This window comes from Triticum urartu, chromosome 2A (genome assembly GCF_056163025.1).
Source record: "Triticum urartu cultivar PI428250 chromosome 2A, HENAU_Tu73, whole genome shotgun sequence".
Classification (NCBI taxonomy): Eukaryota; Viridiplantae; Streptophyta; class Magnoliopsida; order Poales; family Poaceae; genus Triticum; species Triticum urartu.
This window is the reverse complement of record NC_141874.1, coordinates 12,861,496-12,886,422: the sequence shown is the minus strand read 5'-3', so window position 1 is coordinate 12,886,422 and position 24,927 is coordinate 12,861,496. Positions and strand designations below refer to the sequence as shown.

Sequence of the window (24,927 nt, the reverse complement as noted above, 5' to 3'; positions counted from 1 at the left end):
GCAATGGGTATCTGCACCAGCACTGTTGGTCTTATTATACAGCTGTCAGAGTAACAATTGGTGGAAATAGTTCATTGGTTTCAAACATTCACAAAGCATTGTCGGTCCTATTATACAACTCTCAGAGTAACAATTGGTGGAAATAGTTCATTGGTTTCAAACATTCACAAATCAATATTATGTGATATCTGAGTCCTCAAGCTTTTCTTATACTGCAACCAATAGTGAGAGCATTTGGTCATTTTTAAATTTTATATGTAGAATGCAATCAAACATGTTTTCTTATTCACTTACTAAATATTAATATGTATTTGGGAGTTTTTTGAAAATTAATAGGTGTAAGGGAGCCTAACACTGCCAATGCCGGTCGCAAGACCAGAAAAAAAATGGAGTGAGCATAAAAAAAATTAACACTACGCCTTTGTATTTGACTTTGATAACTTACTACCATCATTTTGTAAGTTGGCCATCAGTCAATTGAGTGAACATCAACAGCAGCCAGCATACAGGGAGGTACAAAAACATAAAGTGGACGGTTAGTCACTAAAAGACTACCTTAATTAATTTATTACTTCAATCGTACGGTTACTAAAAATAAACAATGGGAGGCAAGACCTGCAGATTGAAAAATTACACCTATCTCTGCCTGAACATGTGTTTGCACAAGGAGAAATATACGTAGCATTCTCAAGAGTCGCAATTAAGGGATGGATAAAGGGTAATATTATATAAATAAATATTCTAAATGCATGAAAAAATCAGTATATTTCTTCTTCAATAAGATGTTGACACTGACCTTTTATTAGACGAGAATAAATACATAAAAAATTTGTATGCTCCCTTCGTACCGGTGTATTAGTCATCTTAGGTTGTGCAGCACGACCAACGTGGGAAAAAAATGAGAGAACTTCATGTTTATTTGCTAATTAATACCATTGCATGCAGAGAATTGATGCATGTAATGCTAAGTAGTCTCAAGTCATTGAATGCATACACGAAACATGTCTCCTATAGGCCGATTTCTTTTTTTAAGGCAAAAAACAGGGAACGAGGTGGGCAGTTAATGCACCGCACCTGAGTGTTTGGGATTATTTGGTTTTCATAATGTGACTTATGCATTAGTACTTAGGGAGTACTACAAACTATCTTCAAAATAATAACTAACATATCAGTGCTAACATGATATGACAGGATGGATATGGTCTACTCATATGCATAAGTAATGGAAACATGCATAAGCACTTGATGGAAACAACTCATTCATACCTAAGATCGACGCTTAATATTAACTGATATATGAGGATCATTACGTAGTTGAGAGCATGAATATGAATAGGGGTACGGGAGCAACTACCAATATCAATCCCCCAAGCACAAATAAAGTTGATAGGCCTAAACACATTAATATTTCACTACCTTAATTACATCGGTTAAACGGTACAAACGCAGGAAAAGGATAAGAAGAAGGGGGAAATGTGACATGAACAGGATAGGTAAAAAAGTTGGACTTGCAGGAGAAAGATAGCAGCTGCTATGGAGGACGAAGATGAAGTGTCTGCCTGCCCTAATTCACTAATATGGATGTGTCTTCTGGGGGATGAACTCAGTCCAGATCCAAGCTGGCTACAGGAGACTAGATCCATGCCCACAATGAATCAGCAATAGAACCGACGTTGCTCTTTGCCTAGCTAGACATCAGCTGACGACATCAATTTTGGAGTCAATGGAGAAACAGAGGGTGTCTTTGCTCTATGAGTAGCTGGACATCAGTCACCGACAGCAACCCGGGAGTCAACGCAGAAAGGAATTAAAGGAGAAATGGTACAACGGGGATCAGGCAAGCCCAGCCTCTGTGTGAAGATGTGGAGTGTGACAGATGCCCGAACGTTGTGTGCATCTACGTGAGCATGTTGAGCTAAATGCCCAACCAACCATTCAAGTGAAAAAACTATTTTACTACAAATGGCACAAATAATCAACTATGAAATATAACAAACACCTATGATTAATGTACATCATCTAGGGGAAAAAGTACAATGCATATATATAGCAAAAATAATGTAAGTTCTGGTGATGTAAATTTTTAAAAAATAAATTCATGCTAACATATAATTAATGGGAAGATGAATAAAAATAAAATCGTTACAAAATAACCCATATTGACTCAAATGTCATGCATATGACACTTCTCGGGGAAATATTATATACTAAAAATAGGAAACTTTAATACGCCACAACGGGATTGTCAAGCCACGCACACACCATGTACAAATCACTGTAGCCGCATTAGGCAAACCCATGGATTTGAGCACGTACCACTAAAATAGTTCAGCAACAACATAGCCTCCAGATACTTCCCCGAAACATTAAAGGAGTAACTGTTATATCCTTAAAATCACCACTTCACGACCAGCCCAAGAACTGGTAAATATGAACTTATTGCAACCAAACTATGTTAAATACTAGCCCGCGCGAAGAGCGGGCCACTTTGCTAGTTGCATCAAAGGTACCATGCTTGATTGTTAGAAATATCAGAGCCCTCTAGGGCGCACATGTTGCGTCTAAAGCTAGCTGTCGCTATTTTCATGGCAGCACCGAAAGAGTTGATGTTCTTCTCATAGGTTCAAAAGTATCTTCTCAATCAGAATATAATGAAAAAGAAGAGAAATAAGTCACCAATTAAGCATCACGGGGAATTTCTGCATAGTTTTTTCATTTTGTAAAACATTAACAGTTGGACTACACATGAAACTGTATATTGCATACGATGAAAAAGGAGAGAAATAAGTAACCAATTAAGCATCACAGGGAATTTCTACATAGTTCTTTCATTTTGTAAAACATTAACAGTTGGACTCCACATGAAAACTGTATATTGCAAAGTTTAGAAGGTTAATCTTGTACTCCTTGCTTCTCTCAAACCATACATTAGTGCTGGCAACTATGGGCTAGAAGGAATTAGATGGTTGTGCGGGCACGGGCCACCCAGGAAAGAAACAAAAATAGCTGAAGGAATCAGGAATTGGACACATAGCCGTCCATGGCGCCGTCGTGGGACACTCCCGAGACGACCTCATGCAGGGAGGGCACTGAAGCACAGGGCGTCCAGCAATTTGAGGCGAACACCTTCGAGGGCCGTTGAGGGCGCCGACGTTGTTGTTGTAGGTGCTGCATACTCCATAGAGGCCGCCAAGTGTGTGGTAAAGCCGCGCCAGACGACGGCTGCCACGAGCGCAGTGAAGAAGTCCGAGACGTTGGGGCTATTTGGTTGGAGGCCTGACAACCTCCTTGAGTTGTGTTTGAAGTCTGTTTGGTTGGTGCATGAAGTTCTGGACATCTCCCTGGCCTGGAGCCCACATGCAGTTCATTAGCCTGGCAAGATCACAGGCAGCTTCATTAGCCTGTTTCAGGCCGATGGAATCCGAGGCCTGAGCTCCAGGCACACATTGTTTTCAATTGTTTAGCACCTTATGCTGTACTTTCGGTCAACTCAGCCATCCAATCTACCCATTTAATATTTAAGCATCTGTCTTAGTCCAGGACACTGGCAGGGTAGCAACCAAACGCCGCATGCGCACAGCTGCCTAGCAGGCAAGAATCCATCTTTTTCCATCGGCATGTCAAGCACGAAATTTGGTCAGGCACGGAGCTCAGGGCATGCACCAAACAGCCCCATTGTGCCTGAGGGAGTGTGCAACACGCGGGACGCCGGCTCGCTAAGGCCGGCCGACAACATGACGCCGCACTGCAGGTCCATCATGGACGCGAACGTCGGGAGCCGACAATGGCCGGCCTCAACACGCAGGCCAGACGCCGCCAACTCTGATACGCGGCGGAGTCAGCCGAGGAAAGAGTCCCGCAGCTGCGGCTGCAACGCGTCCCTGTGAAGCCGCTTGGACGACAGCAAGTGTCCGGAGTCGATTCCGGGCTGTGGCCGCAGAGGAGGCGACGTTCATGACGACCGTGCCCAACCCGTGCGTCGTCAGCGGGTCACACCTTTCAGCGAGGATCCCTAGGGATCGGTGCGACACTTTCCTGCGAAGTCGAGGAGCTTGACCGGAAGCATCCTCGCCCCATGAGCCCAGGTGGAAGGCGGTGTGGGGATCTACAACAAATCAGTGCAATGTTTGGATAGCGTGCATGCATAGCTAGCTCCGTTAACATTTCAAGATTTAATTGATTTCCTTGCATGCAGGGTCAGGAGTTAATCACCATCAAGAAAAAAAGGAAACCACTCGTGATTTGCTCCTGGGATGTAGCGATCATTGGCTGTTGGGTTGTCTGATCCTGCGAGGGCACGTCTGCCGGCAGAACATTTCATCTCAACCGTTGAACTCACAGATGTAACGTGAGTAGTTGGATGTGATTTAGTCTGCTAGATCGGACGATCGTGGTTTTCCTGTGTGTACTTTGCGATGTCTCTATTGGGAAATTCATGTTTGCTTTTTTAATATTAGTAGAGACTAGTTAGTGTGCACGTGCAACGCACGTCTCCCTTAAAAAAAAACAAGTCAATGCAATATGGTGTCCATAAGTTTTCCAAATCTAGATTAGATTACATGATCACATACTTTTTCTGTTGTTTATCTTGCTCAAGATTGCTCCAAATTCAAAATTATATTTTTCACTGTGAAATTTTACTAAATTTTAAAAACTTTTAGATAAAATCAACTGTGTATTAATAGCAATGGCTTAGAACAAATATTACCATACCGTACCCTAACAAAAATGATCAAAAAAATAAATCAGGAATGACACTACTTCTCTTCTCACCTTGGGAGTAACATGAAAACTTAATTATATTTTTACTTGTCATCTTCTTAGTATCTTTATTTAGTAGAAAAAACATAAATACTACAAACTCTTTCTTTGATGGAACAAAATAATAAGCACCAGATGCAAATATACAAGTACACGGAGTCAAAGTGACAAAGTCTAGAGATTTAGATTTTACTGACGTCTACACGACCGTCGTGGAGCTTCATCTTGCTATGGCTTGAGCTAAAATGGCCCATATTTTTCTATTCTGAAATCTTTGGATACGCAATGGTGTCGGCAGAAACCATCTTATTGATGGTGATAAAAGTGGATTCTTATCAATGTGTGTATATTACACATGAGGTTGTGGACATACCTTGGTCAACTGGTCAAATATAACTTCCACCACAATATAAAGTGCCTTGTTCTCCATCAGACAATAGCATTCATCTCGCCATATGACTGCACATGAATACCCGCACCATCTGATTACCTTGTACATTTTAAGTTCCCACAAATTGCATCAAAGGTACCATGCTTGACTGTTAGAAATATCAGAGCCCTCTAGGACGCACATGTTGCGTCTAAAGCTAGCTGTCGCTATTTTCATGGCAGCACCGAAAGAGTTGATGTTCTGCTCATAGGTTCAAAAGTATCTTCTCAATCAGAATTCAATGAAAAAGGAGAGAAATAAGTCACCAATTAAGCATCACGGGGAATTTCTGCATAGTTCTTCCATTTTGTAAAACATTAACAGTTGGACTACACATGAAACTGTATATTGCATACGATGAAAAAGGAGAGAAATAAGTAACCAATTAAGCATCACAGGGAATTTCTACATAGTTCTTTCATTTTGTAAAACATTAACAGTTGGACTCCACATGAAAACTGTATATTGCAAAGTTTAAAAGGTTAATCTTGTACTCCTTGCTTCTCTCAAACCATACATTAGTGCTGGCAACTATGGGCTAGAAGGAATTAGATGGTCGTGCGGGCACGGGCCACCCAGGAAAGAAACAAAAATAGCTGAAGGAATCAGGAATTGGACACATAGCCGTCCATGGCGCCGTCGTGGGACACTCCCGAGATGACCTCATTCAGGGAGGGCACTGAAGCACAGGGCGTCCAGCAATTTGAGGCGAACACCTTCGAGGACCGTTGAGGGCGCCGACGTTGTTATTGTAGGTGCTGCATACTCCATAGAGGCCGCCAAGTGTGTGGTAAAGCCGCGCCGGACGACGGCTGCCACGAGCGCACTGAAGAAGTCCGAGACGTTGGGGCTATTTGGTTGGAGGCCTGACAACCTCCTTGAGTTGTGTTTGAAGTCTGTTTGGTTGGTGCATGAAGTTCTGGGCATCTCCCTGGCCTGGAGCCCACATGCAGTTCATTAGCCTGGCAAGATCACAGGCAGCTTCATTAGCCTGTTTCAGGTCGATGGAATCCGAGGCCTGAGCTCCAGGCACACATTGTTTTCAATTGTTTAGCACCTTATGCTGTACTTTGGGTCAACTCAGCCATCCAATCTACCCATTTAATATTTCAGCATCTGTCTTAGGCCAGGCCACTGGCAGGGTAGCAACCAAACGCCGCATGCACACAGCTGCCTAGCAGGCAAGAATCCATCTTTTTCCATCGGCATGTCAAGCACGAAATTTGGTCAGGCACGGAGCTCAGGGCATGCACCAAACAGCCCCGTTGTGCCTGAGGGAGTGCGCAACACGCGAGACGCCGGCTCGCTAAGGCCGGCCGACAACATGACGCGGCACTGCAGGTTCATCATGGACGCGAACGTCGGGTGGCCGACAATGGCCGGCCTCAACGTGCAAGCCAGACGCCGCCAACTCTGATACGCGGCGGAGTATGCCGAGGAAAGCGTCCCGCAGCTGCGGCTGCAACGCATCCCTGTGTAGCCGCTTGGACGAAAGCAAGTGCCCGGCGTCGATCCCGGGCTGTGGCCGCAGAGGAGGCGATGTTCATGACGACCGTGCCCAACCCGTGCGTCGTCAGCGGGTCACACCTTTCAGCGAGGATCCCTAGGGATTGGTGCGACACTTTCCTGCGAAGTTGAGGAGCTTGACCGGTAGCAGCCTCGCCCCATGAGCCAGGTGGAAGGCGGTGTGGGGATCTACAACAAATCAGTGCAATGTTTGGATAGGCTGCATGCATAGCTAGCTCCGTTAACATTTCAAGATTTAATTGATTTCCTTGCATGCAGGGTCAGGAGTTAATCACCATCAAGAAAAAAAGGAAACCACTCGTGATTTCCTCCTAGGATGTAGCGATTGTTGGCTGTTGGGTTGTCTGATCCTGCGAGGGCACGTCTGTCGGCAGAACATTTCATCTCAACCGTTGAACTCACAGATGTAACATGAGCAGTTGGATGTGATTTAGTCTGCTAGATCGGACGATTGTGGTTTTCCTGTGTGTACTTTGCGGTGTCTTTATTGGCAAATTCATGTTTGCTTTTTTAATAGTAGTAGAGATAGGGAAGAGATAGATGATTGTGTGCATCAATCGATAGAAGCCGGAAAATTGTAAAAAAAATATGCCTGTGACACTCAAATGAGAAGGATTTCCGTAAAACTTTTATACAAGTTTTAGAGTGGTTGGGCTTTTTTAGAACCGCTCGTTGATGTCGATCTAACGGCAGACAAATACGAAGTACTGGGTAGTACTCCGATGAAAGTTCGCGAAAGTACTAAAATGAGTGGGGCCGGTACTCGTGACAAGGTGGGGACGCGTTTTAATCTAGGGGCAGTTTAGTCCTAGGAAAATTTGCACGCGCCGCCCCTCTCGTCGAATGCGTAACCGCCGCCATGGTGCTACACATTCCACAATTACTCATCGGCGACCATCTCCTCCCTCTCCTCCATGTCCACCACAGTCATCTCCTCCTTCTTGCCGCTGCAACTTCGCTCCACTCAGGCAACCCCCCACCCCCTCTTCCACGGCAGATCGAGCTGATGGCCGGCGGCGAGAACACCGACTTCGTGCAGATCGCCGACGGCGAACAGGTCATGTTGGCCAGGTTGAGGGAGATCCGTTCTTGGTTTGACAACACAAGGCAGATGAGCTGGACGGCAATGGCCACTCTCAAGAATTTTACGAAGAAGGAGAGGGCAAAGCTTTGCCCCCCGCCCGCACAACAGATTCACAAGATCGAGATCCTCCTCTGGGCGATGGAGCAGGCCAATTCGTCCAGCGAGTGGACCAGGCGGAGGTGGTGGGCGTTCAGATCCAGGGTAGAGCATCCACTGGATCAGGAACCCACCGTGCACGAGGTGCCGTTGCAGATTGTGCAGCCTCCAACCGAGTCACCGGAAACTCCGAAGCGCAAGATGAGGAGGACAGTGGTCGCGACCTCGCTTCCCCGCCGTTCTCCACGCTTCCCTCGCCGCTCTCCTTATCTGAACGGCGGCGTTAGCTATGTTTAGAGTAAGCTTCCCCACTCCTCATCTTCCTACTGCTCGTGCTTACATCGTGGTGATACTGATCGTAATAGCTCAGAGAGGGAATGGTAGATGGCATTTTAATCTCAATGAATTGCATGAATATTTGAGTACATGGATTTGGAGGATGGATTATGATGTATGTGAACCCTAGGCATCATATGAACCCTAGGAAAAATTAGTAATATTCTAGTGATAGACACTGAAATATTTCGGTACACACCGGTAGGCACTGAAATATTTCGGAACTACCCTAGGCAAAATTTGTAATGTTGTAGTGGTGGACACTGAAATATTTCGGTACACACCGGTAGGCACTAAAATATTTCGGTACTGCCCTAGGCAAAATTTGTAATGTTGTAGTGGTAGACACTGAAATATTTCGGTACACACCGGTAGGCACTGAAATATTTCGTTACTACAATTTCAGTACACACCGATGCACACTGAATTATTTCACTACTGCAGTTTCAGTACACACCGGTACACACTGAAATATTTCAGTACTGCAAATTCTATACAAAGTTGGCATTTTGTCATTTATGTGTGAATTAATCCATGCATCATATGGCATAACGTTGTACATGAGTTTGGGTCAATTTCATGTCTATTTATTGTTAAAATTATTGTCATGCCATGAAACACAAGACAAATCACTGACCCAAGCTTGCAAAGATGCCATATCAATATTGCTGATATGAATATGCATGTTTTCACCAAGTCTTGTGTCTGAATGAAAACTGAGCATTTTTTCTTGATGGTATCCATGGATCTAGAACTCCTATGAATTTGCTCATGTTGGATGTTTTGTTCTCCATCATTTGTACTAGCATTCCGTGCAATTAGATGCCATGACAAGACCCCTGGCATATTTATTTTCTTGCCTCCAACATCACATGTGTGTTTTGCAGGAAAAAACCTGGAGTTCACCAGGCTGGCTGAAGTTGTGAAGCTGGGAGGCTGATGGTGCTGCTACTGGCTGATCCTTCTTCTTTCAGATTTTGTTCGTCGTTTCTCAAGCCGTTGGACCAGGGCTACTTCCCTATGTGTTGTTAATGTATTAAGTAGTTCCTTCGAATTTGTAGTATTAGTTAGTTTGAATGTGGAAGTACCTTAATTTTTAGGAACGAAATGTTGCTATCTATGACCAAGGGTTTCATACCTTAATCTTTGGATAATTAATTATGTGAACTGTTGGATGTGGCGCACAACGAAACGCCTCTACCATTGATACTAGTTCAACATGTCGGTCTAATTAGAGAACAGTTAACATTTCATACTACAACCTGGCACGTACAAAACATCACATAGTGGAAGCACATCCCTAAGCACCTTGCATTGTACAAGGTCTTAGAGACCAGCCTCTACCATATATAACAGTTACCATGTCACACTACAACATATAAAACATCACGCAGTGGAATAATCATAGTAGTAGAGCATTAGTTACCAGTTAATAATAGTTGCAATCCATCACAAGCAATAGTACCTAGATATGAGTAGATATAGGTACGGTAATACACGACAAGTACTCGCAAACAAGAGCTAACATAAAAAGTTCATTTCACATTGATACGTGGCCCACCCCAGTTCTAAATGAGGTGGATGGTGATCATCATCCTCAAGTCATGGCGACGGGTGTTCGCAACAGTGAGTAGGATGGCTTGTCCTACCCGAAGATTCTTGGCACGAAGGAACTTCTTCCACCCTGCCCTGCTCAAGACAATGCGACCGTCCGTGTCCACTGCATAGGTACAGCTGGTGATGGAGCTCGTTCTGGTAAGGCGTAGTGCAGCAGCCATGCCTTCTTCGCCCGGTTCGATGCCACAGCTATCAAGTAACCTCTTAGGTAATTTCTAAAAACAGTTGACATGATATATGATCATGTCACGTGCAATTATCAACAAAGCATACACTTCAAGACACATATATCATTGGATTCAACACTGAGCATATATATCATCACATCACTACACTATACGCCAAGCATGAAATTACTACAGTAATTAGGCATATCATTAGATTACTGCGTACACTAAGCATATCATCACATATTACTACACTACATGCATGTCATAAAATTCTTCACTAAATGAATTCTAAACTAGGCCTCTCGTCACAGTACTACAACATGCATATCATATGAACTACTACACTAACTAAGCATGCATATCATGTAATTACCACAATAAGTAACATACCATGATATGCCGTTTAACATTCGTCCTTGTGAGGCGGGTCACGAATGGCTTCCCTAGGTAGTCTTCACGTAGCGGAAGCATGTCCCAGAGGTTGCCGATTTCCTCGTCGCCCAGTCTGAGTCCTTGGGCATACAGGTATTCAACAAGTGGGTTCTCATCATCATCTGAATCGTCATCATTTGAATCAGCACCATCTTCCTCCTCATGAACTTCATCCTCACTATCCGGAATCAAATTTAGGTAGATAACAGAAATCATGGGCCTATCTCTTCTGAAGGAGAAGCTGATCAATTCACCCCCACTAAGACGCATGCGGGCGATGAAACGATCCCAATCATCTCCTCCTATCTGGGTTATGTTTCGCCCCTTCTCGACCTGCATAGTGTATGGGCCCCCAAGAGCGTCGAAGGTCACGGTGTCTGCGACGAGCTCATTGAATGCCAATCTCACATTGCATGGTATGATCTGTGTAAGATAAAAACAAATAACAGACACAATACATTAGTGGAAATAGCAAAAAAAAAAGAATGTACTGTCAGAAGGTTCATATAAATTGTTACCGCTGCAACAAAAAAAGAAGGCTAGAAGTAGATGTCGAACAGCGTGGCAGTAGAAAGGCTGGTCCGGCACCGTGAGTTGCAGCGTCCACATTGTGCTTCCTCCATTCTACACAGAACATGTTGAACTCTAAGTTGAATTGTACATAGTACAATACAAAGATCATACATATAATAAATCATAGTGATAACCTATACTGGCAATGGCCAATCAATCTATTTTCTATCATCTACGAAATAAAGCAATGCCAATGACAATGGCAATGCCCGTCTCATCTAAACCTAGGAATAGTTCGGCATCCAAACTAAAACTAGTCCAATCCACGACACACGTCAAAACCAAACCAATCCAGATATTTTCTTTTAGAATCTAGACCAAACCGAACTATACATGCTCGTCATCCAACCCAGTCCAAACCGTTTTCAACTTTTGGATTGAATCCAATGGTTCAAACCGTGGACAAAGCCATATGCGAGGACACGTCATGAATCTAGATCAGACATGGCGTCAAAGCTCGAGAGAGACGACGAGCTCCGGCCGGCAACAGCGGCTCTTGGATTTGAAGCAGTAGTAGGTGGTAGTGGCGGCTCAAACTAATTGATTGATTTGGTCTCAAACCATAGAAACCAAATCAAGATCCAATCCAAAAACTAAGTTTCAGTCCAAACCATTCGGCTCAGATCCGCCTCCGTAGGGAGACGCGTTTGGGGAAGGGAAGAAGAGGGGAGATCTCACGTACTTGCTGGAGTTGGCGGCGGCCGCGCACCGGCAGCGAAGAGAGGGGTCGTCGGGAGATGGCGGTGGCGGCGGCGGCGCTGGTCGAGAAGGGGAGAAAGAAAGATGTGGAGTGGTCGAGACGGGGAGAAAGAAAAATGTGGTACATGTGGTGGCTCGGTTGTGTGGATGACAAGGGGACCCACTTGTGAGACCGATAGCAATTGATGGCAAACCGCAGGAGGTGCACGACCGCCACATCCCCACGTGGAATGGGGACGGCCGGGTGGGTGTGTCAAGTCAAATTGGCACCCGCGGCTTCTCGGTAACTCCAAGAGGCAGGAGTTGTGCATTTCTTCCCCAAATCGGGTAGAAAACCATCGTCCTCTCCCAAATCTAACCACCCTCTCTTCCTTCCTCACCACCTCACCACCCTCTCCTCATTCCTCACCACCCTCCTCCCTTCCTAAGCCTCCCTCCTCCTGTCTTTGACCGACGATGAAGCGCGGGCGTGAAGATGCGGCGGACGAGCCGGAGGCAACCATCGGACAGAGCAGTCTGCTGCCGTGGCAGCAGCCGTGGGTGGAGCGGCTGAGTCCGCCGTAGCGGCGGAAGCTGGCGGTGCAGCGACCGTTGTGCCTGCTCCCGCTGCCATTGCAGCCGTCGAGGCACCCGTCGGCGAGCACAAGGTCGGGGAAGATCTGGATGAGGAGGAGATGAGAAGGCGTAAGCGCAAGGTGCATGATGAAATCGAAGAGCTCTTCAAGGAGAACGCCATAAAGGAGTTCGACTTAGATAGCAAGAAGGGCAGCGACTTCGACGAGGATGCCATCGACGAGCTATCTGAGGTAGTACTCTGTTTTTTTCTCTGTTTTTTTCATGACATTGGGGTTTTTCTTGTTAACTAGATGAGCATCAATTTCACTTGGGCGTGCTAGTTGTACGTATGTAGGATTGTAGGGATCTATCATAGATCTTCATGTTGGATGTGGATTTTTAAATCTGATTCACATTCTGATTCCAGCAGATACTCTGGTTTTTTTTCATGGCATTGGGGTTTGTCTTGTTAACTAGATGAGCATAAGTTTCACAAGGGATACATTAATGAAAGAACTGGGGTAATGAACCCAAATACAAGAAAATGTTCATGGCAGGGATACATTAATGAAAAAAGTGGGTTAAACAATGGATATATGGCAGGATTCTCCATTGGCTTCCCCAGGACAGTGACAAAATGCTGCAGTTCCTGATTCATTTTAGTTTATGTAGATGAATTAATTTGCACACATGTTCATAGATGATTAGTTGGCACACATGTTCATAGATGATCCATTTGCAAATTCTATACATATTTCCATTTTGCAAAGGAAGTGATAGCTCCCTTAATAATTATGGGCTGACAGTACATATCCACTGGATACCAAAAAATCAAAACATTTCATCTAGCCAATTTTCCACAGTATGTTATCTAGATGATCACAGCCACATCTCTCATCAATATGAGCAGTGAGACACCCCATAGCACCTTTACCAATTTCCTTCTGAAACTTATCAGGGTCTAACAATGTTGGAGAAGCAATATTGCCGCTGTCAGAAAGAATAATGGTTTCTTCATTCCTGTAGATAGAACAAACCCCCCTTGTGTGAAACATGGAGGAGTATAATGAAGCCATTTTTCTGATTCCAATAAGAATTACACCTATAACAAGTATCAAATATCATTAAACCAAGCCACTTCATGAAGTCTTTCATGTGTTAATTATGTACTACTTGTGCACTAATCTATAAATGCAACTATTCCACCATCCATATTTATGCATGTCAATTTCTTTGGCTCAATTATGTATGTGCACATATGCCTTATTTCTAGCAAATAGATAGTTGCCACGTTACACATGTGTACTTTCAAAACATTGTAATTAAAGTCAATGTACCATAATAGATTAGCTGAGTTGTTCTATGTGTACTAATTCACTAATTCACAGGAGGATGACGAGGACGTGGACTACAGCATGGACAGCAGGCACAGCAAGAGCCGGTACACCCCGAGGCATCTGATTGCTGGGAAGATCAAGTACCGTTTCTTTGGCAAGATTGGGTGCCCTTTCTATTGCAAGGTGATTGGTGGCGGCATAGATGGCATGATCCAGCATGCCTTCAGCACTGGCAATGGACATGGTAAGAAGCATAAAGCAAGTACTCTGGCTAAACATGCTGCCTACGCACGCTTCCTCGAGATTGTCAAAGTCAATGAGCCCTACAACATGCATTGAAGAAGGGAGAGAAGTGATCTGCTGCTAGAGTGCTGCTGCTGCCCAGGACCGCCGTGTCCTCTTATGTTATCTATGTTTCTTTGTTGTTCGAGTCTAAAACTGATGTCCTATGGTGTGTCTGAACCTATGTTGAGCGGTGGTTGATCTGCCATTTATGTTAAGAGTTTGCTGCTACTCTGGTTTAGTGTTCCTAGTTGTTAATACTATTTTGGTGATGCATGTTTAAGCCTTGTACAATGCTAGATGCTTAGGGTGCTGCTTAGAAAAATAAACAGGTTTTTTCTGAAGCACCGGCGCCTATTTCTACAGGAGGGACGCCTAGTTATGCGTCTACCCTGTACAAATAAGCACATGTGCTTAAGAAAAGCCTGGCTTATTTCTATAAGCAACTCCCCTAAGCACCTTGCATTGTACAAGGCCTTAGCAACTCAAGTATCGTACGGTGGTCTATGTTATGGTTGCTGTGTTATTCTGCCGTACGGTGATGCATGCTAGGAACTCGAGTAATATGACTATGGTAGTTATAGCTTGGCATGACTATGTTTAGTGTATAACTCATCATGTTCCTGCCATATCTATGAGCAGTTGCAACTAAACTATGCATTAATTTTTGACAAAATTAAAGCATGCAAATGATTGCCGATTCCACCTATTGCCAAATCAAGCTTTGTACTGATGGTGCATTAGATATTGCAATAAGTAGAGGATGCTCATGATTGCCAAAAGTACATATTTCCACTTTCTGATAAGAACTAAACGTGTATCAAATGATGCTAAAAGTAGATCATGAGCATGAGAATGTATCAATGCATTAGATATTGCAATAAGTAGAGGATGCTCATGATTGCCAAAAGTACCTATTTCCACTTTCTGATAAGAAAAACAAAACGTGTATCAAATGATGCTAAAAGTAGAGCATGAGCATGAGCATGTATCAATTGATGATCAATTGATGCTACCTATTTGTGTTTGAATGGGCTCAATAAATCTGATGCTGGTTTATGCTCTCTTCGTGCCCGTGATGGTAAGGAAGACACTTGGTTGGCTATGGTCTTGCTGTCAAATTGAAGTTTCAGTTCTTCAAGACTCTTTGTTTTCGCTGCTTCCTCGGGATCAACTAGCTTTCTCGGGCGTCCACGTGTTCTGTTCCTTTTGGGGGAGTTGGGTGCACCAGTATCCTTCTGGGAGTTGGATGTGTCAGGTTCGTTGGAACCATCGGGATTGTTGACTAATTGTACGTCCTCTTCTGAAGCATCAGGTAGAACTGCTTGCTGGGCATCATACACCTCCTTCTGTATAAGAGAGAGTGCTGCGTTAGTTCTAATCATTAGACTTATGAAATAAATGATATATTCTTGATGTAGTGCTAACCGTTATGGGGAACTTATATGATTCGAGACGAAGCGCATTGCAATTTGAATGCGGTAAGGCTGTACATATTTTCCACCTGAAAATATCTATCCTTGCCTATATTGGATAACCGACACTGACATCAGCATGGCTTTCAAGCTAAACAAAGTACAAATTTAAATTAGGCATTCAATTACCTGGTTCAAAATATCGGTCATTTCATCCCCATTCCATGACAACATGTATTGCAGTGTCCAAACTGCACAGGAAGTCCTGCGATGTTTAGTTAAAGATCAGTAATCTTATTCGTGTACGCAAATAATAATTTATGAGGCCATGCGTACCCAGTGGTCTGTTGTGGTATGTTCTCATAGCGTTTTTTGGTCCATTCGTCAAAATTGATGTTCTTAGCTGGTGATATCAACCCTTTCTTGACAGCTTCGTCAATGCTGAACTGAATCGAGTCCACCTAGGGTTCGACGAGTTATACATAGGGTTACGGTACTTTGGGAGCTCATGTTCCATGCGGATCAAAAGAGGCAGCAAGAGAACACTTACAAGAGAATCTTCCTTGGTCTTGTCGCAATGATAATTCATGGATTTTAGAGTCTGAATTTCTTTTTTGTCAAAATTAAACATCATTAGCATCCAATGGTTTTGGTGTACATTCAGTGGGGCATGCACCTGCAGTAAAATTTGGGTTGGGTTGAGAACTGAAATTTGTCGTGTACAGTGTGTACGTAAACTATGAAAGTGTGGAAAACGTGTACCTTTTGGCGCCCTACAAATTTTCCTGCTACACGAGCTAACCATGAGGCTGCACGTCCAACAGGAACCACCCCCTTCATTTGTAACAGCTTTTCGGTTTCTTGAGGGGATATGATTGAGGTAGTATCATTCTCAATTTGGCTAATGCGAGCATATGCCATAATAACTTGCCAAATTTTCAATCATACAATAATAAGACATTTGTTGCAGTAATGATGTAGAATAGAGTATAATGGGCTTACATCACCATAAATGTATTTGTCGTCCAAATTTCGCTTCAGATTTTCTGCTGTGAGGGTAATGTCTCCGATTCTAGCTATATCAACAGGGTCGTATGTTCCGTGGATGTAAACGGCTGTCTCTATGTCCTCATCCATGAAATTGTAATCATTACCAAAGACAGGCTTAATCGGAGTTAATTGTGGTTCCTCATTGTTTTCCGTCACATGTCTTGCACTCGGTGTACTCGAAGTCCCTGTCGTGAATTGGCTATCCCTAGGAGTTCCTGTCAGGGATGAATTGCACGCATTGACTTGATCCTACAATGAACAAAGGTAGTTCATCATTAGTTTGTTACTTTTAGATATTAACGTGTTGGGCCATATTGATTACCTGCACGCCTCCTTTCTGTGACGCTGATTGTCGGTTGCTTGTAAATTCGTATTTTAATTCCTGTAACAGTGCAAACAATAATGAACATGAAGGAACATATTCATAAAAAATACAAAATGCACAGTATGACATACATGGAGTTCCCTCCTTAAGTCTTTAATTTCATCCTCGGCCTTCGACAACCTAGGATTAGTGCCATTTTTAGTCTTCATGTCGATCAAGCCTTCACCTAGAGTCTGGTATTTGACATCAAATCTGTGCTCAATTTCCATTAACTTCCTGCCTACCTTCTTTTCATGATCAGCAATGCGTGCGTTCATGACTTCAACTACCATTTCAATCTGTGTAAACAAAATAAAACCCCGTTGATAACAATAGCTAAATGAATGAGGTGCCATGACACCTATTTGTGATATTGCAAAAACAAATAGTGTTTGGAGTACATACTTGCTGGCTACTAAATTGTTGTCCTTGTGATGGTGCTCGATACGAATCATGTTGATGCACACGTTCATCTTTTTTTCTTGGAAAATCATTAGAATTCTCGGACGGTCGTTGAGGAGCACAAATTTCCATGACAAACTATTTTTATAAAATATAATGAACCATTAGTACCAAATAAAAAATCGGATATAGAAAGTTCAATTGTAGATAGGTACCAGCCCGTTATGAAGACCTCCTTTCTCGTAAGCATCGCTTCTTAAAGTAGTCATCATTTCGTCCCATCGTGCGATCAATGGAGGGGGTCTAGAAGCATACATTAATCGGCCACTACGCACGTGCTCCCGGTACCAATACTACACAATAAATTAGTTCACCACCATAAGATATGCAACAGAACAATAATTAAAGGACATTAAGTAGTGATCTAGCACTAACCTGGAGCAGAATTAGATTTCCTTGTAGATTTACGTGATCTCGATTTCTAAACTTGTGAACGGACTCGAAGAAGTGATTAAGTGTGAAACATCCCCAGTTAAATTTCCGAAGGTTTTCAAGATCTGTAACAAGGTTGAGAAATTTCGAGTCCACATAATGTTGTGCTGTTGGTGCTAGAATAGTACCAATTGCGTACAGAATGAACCGTCTCAGGAAATCGCCGTCTGGGGCTTTGGAAGCTCGGATCACCGTTTCAAGGTCAGAAATCAAAATTTGCCCATTGTTTGCATAGGTGGTAAACAATTCTGTGTCGGTTTGCATTTCCAGATGTGGCTCTATATCCTCCCCTTCTATCGGAATGCCAAATATACCTTGCACGTCCTCTTTTGTTATAGGAATTGGCGTTTTACCGATGGTAATGGATTGCGTGTCCTTATTTATGCTCTTGGCTAGTCTAACCAACATTATGCGCCATAGAGTCACTTTATGCATCTGGGTTAGACCGCCAAGACTAGTTTCTGATATGATGTACTTTTTGTGGTCTTGTGACAACAGTTTCATGGTTTTTCCAAACCTTGTCTATGAGCATACTAACTTCATATGACCATGCTTTTCGGCGAGTTCCTGTTACATGCCATTAAATTATACTGAGTACACATGAATTATGTGTACGAAACGATTGTACACAAATAGTCAATTACTTACCGCATCGGTAATTTCGGAGATGGGCTTTTCTCCATTATGAAGGTTCATATATGAAACTAACATTGCTGGCTCGTATGCAATGATAAAATCCGGCTCAATTAATTTGAACAAAATTGGAAAATGTATAACAAAATTAGCAGAGAATTAATTTTAACAAAATTAACTGGGTCATTTAACATATGATCCACTTATGGGTTTAAGCACAGAACCTATTTGGGTGCAAAACCTATGAGGGTTCAACTACTAAAGCAGCGGCGGACAACGATTATAAAGAGTTACGATCAGGTAATACCTTATCTCGGAGACGGTGCCACCGAGTAGAATGGGGCGGTTAGTGCGTCAGAAACTATAAGTGCCGGTATAGCGCGGTCGACGACGCAAAGGAAAAATGGCGCGTTCACGCGAGGAGGAGGCGGCGAGAAGAGCACTGACGTCCGAGCCCTCGGATCACGTTGGCGGTGGGCGGCGAGTGGTGGCCGCCGACTCCTGTATTCCGTGGGCGACCAGCGTCTCCGATCTGATCTTGCAGCGGTCGTGGGAGGTGCGGACGGCCCGGGTGGTTAGAATGCGGAGCTGTAATCGCGGCATTTAGGGAGGGGTGGGTCGCGTGAGTTATGTGAGATTTGGATAAATGATATAAAGAAATAATAAAATCTTGTCAACTCGTTTAGGGGTTTAGGGGTTTAGGGTTTAGAGGTTTAGGGTTATTTGGGTTTAGGGGTTTAGGGGTTCAGTGTTTAGGGTTATCAGGGGTTAGGGTTATCAGGGTTTAGGGTTGAGTGTTGACATGCAAGCCCGGAAATAAGCGTGTCAGAGATCGTTCTTGCATGCAAATTTACTAATGATCCCAAACTTTCTTAATGGCATCCCATGACCACACAGGGAATGCATGCATAATGGTTTCCATGTGGGGCAAAATTTTGAATGTTTTTACGGTTTAGTGGGGGGTTTAGGGTTATCAGGGTTTAGGGTTTAAGGGTTTTAGGGTTGACGGAACTATGTTTGTCTTACGGTGGACGTAGCACACACACCAAACATTGGTGGAGCGTTGGTCTACAATGGATTCCCTCCGGTAGCATCGATCCGGTCCGTTGAATGGCTCGGCCGACAAACTTCGTGCCACATAGAGCATGCATCCATCCACTGGACCGGGTCAATGTTGGGTTGGTTTCATACAGGTGAGGAACCTAGCTAGTGCTTTCGGGGTGTTGACATGCTAGGCCGGAAATGCACGTGTCAGAGATCGTACTTGCGTGTATAATCCCAAACTTTTTTCATGGCATCCCATGACCCCATAGAGAATGCATGCATAATGGTTTCCATGTGGGGCAAAATTTTGAATGTTTTTACTGTTTAGTGGGGGGGGGTTTAGGGTTATCAGGGTTTAGGGTTTAAGGGTTTTAGGGTTGACGGAACTATGTTTGTCTTACGGTGGACGTAGCACACACACCATACATTGATGGAGCGTTGGTCTACAATGGATTCCCTCCGGTAGCATCGATCCGGTCCGTTGACTGGCTCGGCCGACAAACTTCGTGCCACATAGAGCATGCATCCATCCACTGGACCGGATCGATGTTGGGTTGGTTTCATACAGCTGAGGAACCAAGCTAGTGCTTTCGGGGTGTTGACATGCTAGGCCGAAAATGCGCGTGCCAGAGATCGTACTTGCGTGTATAATCCCAAAATTTCTTCATGGCATCCCATGACCCCATAGAGAATGCATGCATAATGGTTTCCATGTGGGGCAAAATTTTGAATGTTTGTACGGTTTAGTGGGGGGTTTAGGGTTATCAGGGTTTAGGGTTTAAGGGTTTTAGGGTTGACGGAACTATGTTTGTCTTACGGTGGACGTAGCACACACACCAAACATTGGTGGAGCGTTGGTCTACAATGGATTCCCTCCGGTAGCATCGATCCGGTCCGTTGAATGGCTCGGCCGACAAACTTCGTGCCACATAGAGCATGCATCCATCCACTGGACCGGGTCAATGTTGGGTTGGTTTCATACAGGTGAGGAACCTAGCTAGTGCTTTCGGGGTGTTGACATGCTAGGCCGGAAATGCACGTGTCAGAGATCGTACTTGCGTGTATAATCCCAAACTTTTTTCATGGCATCCCATGACCCCATAGAGAATGCATGCATAATGGTTTCCATGTGGGGCAAAATTTTGAATGTTTTTACTGTTTAGTGGGGGGGGGTTTAGGGTTATCAGGGTTTAGGGTTTAAGGGTTTTAGGGTTGACGGAACTATGTTTGTCTTACGGTGGACGTAGCACACACACCATACATTGATGGAGCGTTGGTCTACAATGGATTCCCTCCGGTAGCATCGATCCGGTCCGTTGACTGGCTCGGCCGACAAACTTCGTGCCACATAGAGCATGCATCCATCCACTAGACCGGATCGATGTTGGGTTGGTTTCATACAGCTGAGGAACCAAGCTAGTGCTTTCGGGGTGTTGACATGCTAGGCCGAAAATGCACGTGCCAGAGATCGTACTTGCGTGTATAATCCCAAACTTTCTTCATGGCATCCCATGACCCCATAGAGAATGCATGCATAATGGTTTCCATGTGGGGCAAAATTTTGAATGTTTTTACGGTTTAGTTGGGGGGTTATGGTTATCACTGTTTAGGGTTTTAGGGTTAACGGAACTATGTTTGTCTTACAGTGGACCTATCACACACACCGGACATAGGTCGAGCGTTGGTCTACAATTGAATCCTTCTGGTAGCATCGATCTGGTCTGTCGACTGGCTCGGCCGACATACTTCGTGCCACATAGAGCATGCATCCATCCACTGAACCGGATCGATGTTGTGTTGGTTTACATGTACATGTACAGGGACCGGAAATGCGCGTGTCAGAGATCGTACTTGCGTGTACATGCACTAATGATCCCTAACTTTCTTCATGGCATCCCATGACCCCATAGAGAATTCATGCATAATGGTTTCCATGTGGGGCAAAATTTTGAATGTTTTTACGGTTTCGTGTGTGTGTGTGGGTGGGGGGGTTAGGGTTATCAGGGTTTAGGGTTTAGGGGGTTTTGGTTTTTTGGGTTTACGGTTTAGGGTTGGTTTGCAATGGATTCCATCCGGTACCATCGATCCGTTCCATCCACTGGCTGGGCCGACAACCTTCGTGCCACATTGTTCACATTGTCCAATTAACACTTTGTATAGATTTTTTGGGGAAAAAATGAGCAAAATAATGAAACTAATCTGAACGTAACGTTTGGCATGTATCAAACCAAGTAGCCGCTATTCCTAACAAAACCCAGTTAACAACTAATTGCGCCAAACATATCTCGTAATTACCAACGAAAATGGGTTGACAATTATTTCTGGAAATTCTTGGAATGAATTTATTGCTCTTCCTTTTTTAGAGAACAATAAGTTTGAATGGTGGGCCGCGGGTTGGCACGGGCACGGCGATGGCTCGGGCTTGTGTGATATGTGGTTGGACCTGCGGTCAGTCCACATGTTTTGGAAGCCCCGAAAAGATCGCGCTCGTTAAAAAAACTTGCATCGAAGCGCATTACTTCAAAATAACTAATTAACCCTACAATCACGGATATATACCTTCCCATTCTACCGCATCTCTACCCTATCCTAACCACCCCAATCTACCTTATTTCTCCTCACATAGCCATCGCCGGGATCGCGCCATCGCTTCTCAAGCGACCACGCCGACGCTGGATTAAAAAGGTCTCCTCCACGGCTCGTCTCATCTTCGATTGCAGTGCTGATTATTTTTTCCATTGATTCGACCAAGAAGTCATTTCCGAAGAGATTAGAAAATCCAGCTTTTGCCATAGTTGAGTAGTTCTGGTGTAATTCGAGTACAGGATGTCATGCAAGAGCTTATTGATTGATAGTTTGTAGTAGTTGATCGTACGAACTGATTATGAATATTTTTTCACGGTCATATTGTTTCGAATTAGTTGGATGAGGTTGTGGATACAGTTTTCATACTATGGGTATATGTGTTGCTGTAGGGACCATGGTCTCAGAGGCGCATAACAACCGTGCGGAGTACGACAAGTCTTTGCATGAAGTGCGCCAGGAGATCGACTTTAAGGTGTAAAAGGATCGCGCTGAGGTAGATAAGAAACTGAAAAAAGAACGTTCATACGTGGACAGGATGATAAAGGAGGAGCGTGAGGAGTTTTCCCGTAAGATGGCGAAGATGCGTCTTGAGATTGAAGAAAAGTATATGCGGGACTGTGAGTACATGGAAAAAAAGTTTGTCCTTGGCAACAAGGAAATGCATCAAACGTTGCAGAAGGACCGGAAGCTTGTGGACAGTATTATACAGACAGAGCGAGTCAGGATGGATGCCTATGTGTTGCAGGCACGTGCGGATATGGACAGTAAGCTGCTATAGGAGCGGTCGGACATGGATTATAAGGCCATGCTGGAGAAGGTCCGCTTGGAAGGACATATGTTAGAAGACCGTGCGATCTCACGGCCACCCCGACAACATGTCTTCAATTATTCACCCCCTGTAAGTATCTGCACCGATTTTATATATTAAGGACCTACGTATTCTATGATACAAACATCTTCAATTTGTGGCAACCTTATGTCGGCGATTGTATGTAGGCTAAGCATCATGAGACGGCATAGTCGCCATTCACTCGAGACATTGCGATAGAGTCACCCGTTCAATGCCACATCAGTCCACCCCAACAACATATCGTCAATTCTCCCCTTGTAAGTACCTCGCAACGATGCATACCCAAGATATGGTATGACCTTTCAAAACTTGTGTGTAAACCCACTGTCAACGTTTCACACGCAGTATAAGAAACCTGTGATGGCAGAGTCCCCAGTCACACCTCATGAAGGATATATTCCACATAACAAGGTGACAAGGTTTGAGATGGCACAATCCCCAGTCACTCCACATGAAGGATACATTCCACAAAAGCAGGTAACAACGCCGCAATGTTGCTATGCACATAAAATATTATGTTTTCCCCTTTACTCATTGAATGTATTAACTCTGATGTGAGATACTAGGTGTTGGTCATGGAATTTTTTGTTAGTAGGGATGATGAGATGTCACATGTCCCGAGAGCATACTTTGATGAACACCCGGCAGAAGTCAAAATTTTTGAACCCGCCAAAGTGACCTACGATCTCATTATGAGTGGAATCAGAGATTCTTTTGGTTGCAAAATGGGAGCAGAACTGTACTACTTCTTAGCCGGTTCTGCATGGAAGCTTCCAGAAGGAATGTTCTTGATTGCAGGACCAGATGATGTAGAAAAAATGCTTTCTGATCTGAATGGCAGCAAGACATGTCACCTGTACATTGTGTACAATAGAACTACGGGTTGTTTTCCCGAGGATGACATTGATCCAGAGGTTGAAATTTTAAATGTTACATGCATCTAGTTTATGGCTACGTCTTTTTTGAGTTCTTCCTAATAAAATTCCTATGGTTTTCTACAGGAAGTGAGAATCCAAGAAATGAAGGGTCTTGCTAGAGAGTTAGCGGATAAAGACCAAGAACAACTTCAGTTGTATGGTTACATTGATGTTAAAGAGAAAAAGATTGAAGCACATGGGTCGTTGCCAAGCCCGACGCAATCTCCAACGACGCAACGCAAGAGGTCACTGGATTTTGGCAGTGCAGAAGACCATATGGAGTAGGCTCAATTGTTTTCGGAGTCGAAAACAATTCTAAAAAAGCCCAACTACTCTAAAACTTGTAATATAGTACTAGCACCTAGGACTACAAGACCAGTTTAAGCTTCAAACCAGGATTATTTTGTTGCAAACAAACATTTTTTTTGTTTCACACTATGTTCGCAATTATGGTACAATTTATTCATGAGACAGTTCTTTGAACAACAATGCATGTGTTTTATGATCAATCATACAGTTGTTTCTGAGTTGTTTGTGAGATGGCATTGCATCTAAAGAAGTTTCCATCTATAAAACTTGTAAAAAATCATTTATGTTGTCTTTGTTGAAACTGTTTTTTCGTGCCTTTCATCTACACGTGTGCATAATCATTATAGCCTACAAAACCATACAACGTCGAAAAACAATTTCCAGTTAACCAACGACATATCAAATAAACGGGTAGAAATCATAACAAAGTACTAGACATTACAGAACGGAACAGAACCCACAACCAACATAAAAAACAACCCACCAAATGGCCAACACAGGCCACAACAACTCTGAACTCCGAGGGGCAACAAAGCCCAGAGCAAATAAGTCTTACACAAACCAATACATCAACAGCAAAATAGCTACCATCTAGAAGAAACAAGAAGACTGAGAACCGCAGCAGCAGCAGTGTGAAGATGTCACAGCCGTTCATCCGGGAAGCCTCGCCACGTTGATCCGCCACCCTTGCCCAACTGTATACACCTCATTTGCTGCCCGTTCTAGGACTCTTGCTCCCAGCTACAACATTTTTCTTCATGGCTCCTTTATCTACAAGATGGACCAATCAACCAACCATCCCCTTCCACCCTTTTTTCTTTTTACTATCATCTCTCAATCATAACATTGTTCCCCTTTTTCTTCCCAATTCTAGTATCATCTACCTAAATCGAAGTAGTACATACCAAGTATTTTGGGTTTGGAAACATACCTAAAGAGAAAACAGAGGGCTCCCTCACCTTCACC

General features: G+C 43.7%; 1 protein-coding gene across 1 annotated transcript; it reads right to left on the bottom strand.

The window, feature by feature from the left end:
- Positions 1–9,802: 9,802 nt before the first annotated feature.
- On the bottom strand, positions 9,803–10,792 carry LOC147982877 (uncharacterized). Its single transcript, XM_087539385.1, has 2 exons — positions 10,412–10,792; positions 9,803–10,066 (listed from the first exon to the last, which is right to left on the bottom strand). The coding sequence occupies exons 1-2, from the start codon at positions 10,790–10,792 to the stop codon at positions 9,803–9,805; spliced, it is 645 nt and encodes a 214-aa protein (XP_087395511.1).
- Positions 10,793–24,927: the final 14,135 nt, after the last annotated feature.

Bases quoted from the DNA above. Each gene is read 5' to 3' on its own strand.
- LOC147982877 (XM_087539385.1), bottom strand. From the start codon at position 10,792: ATGCAGGTCGAGAAGGGGCGAAACATAACCCAGATAGGAGGAGATGAT. The intron at 10,067-10,411 runs GTATGTTACTTA...AACTGTTTTTAG, and splicing joins ATGTTAAACGGCATATCATG to AAATTACCTAAGAGGTTACT.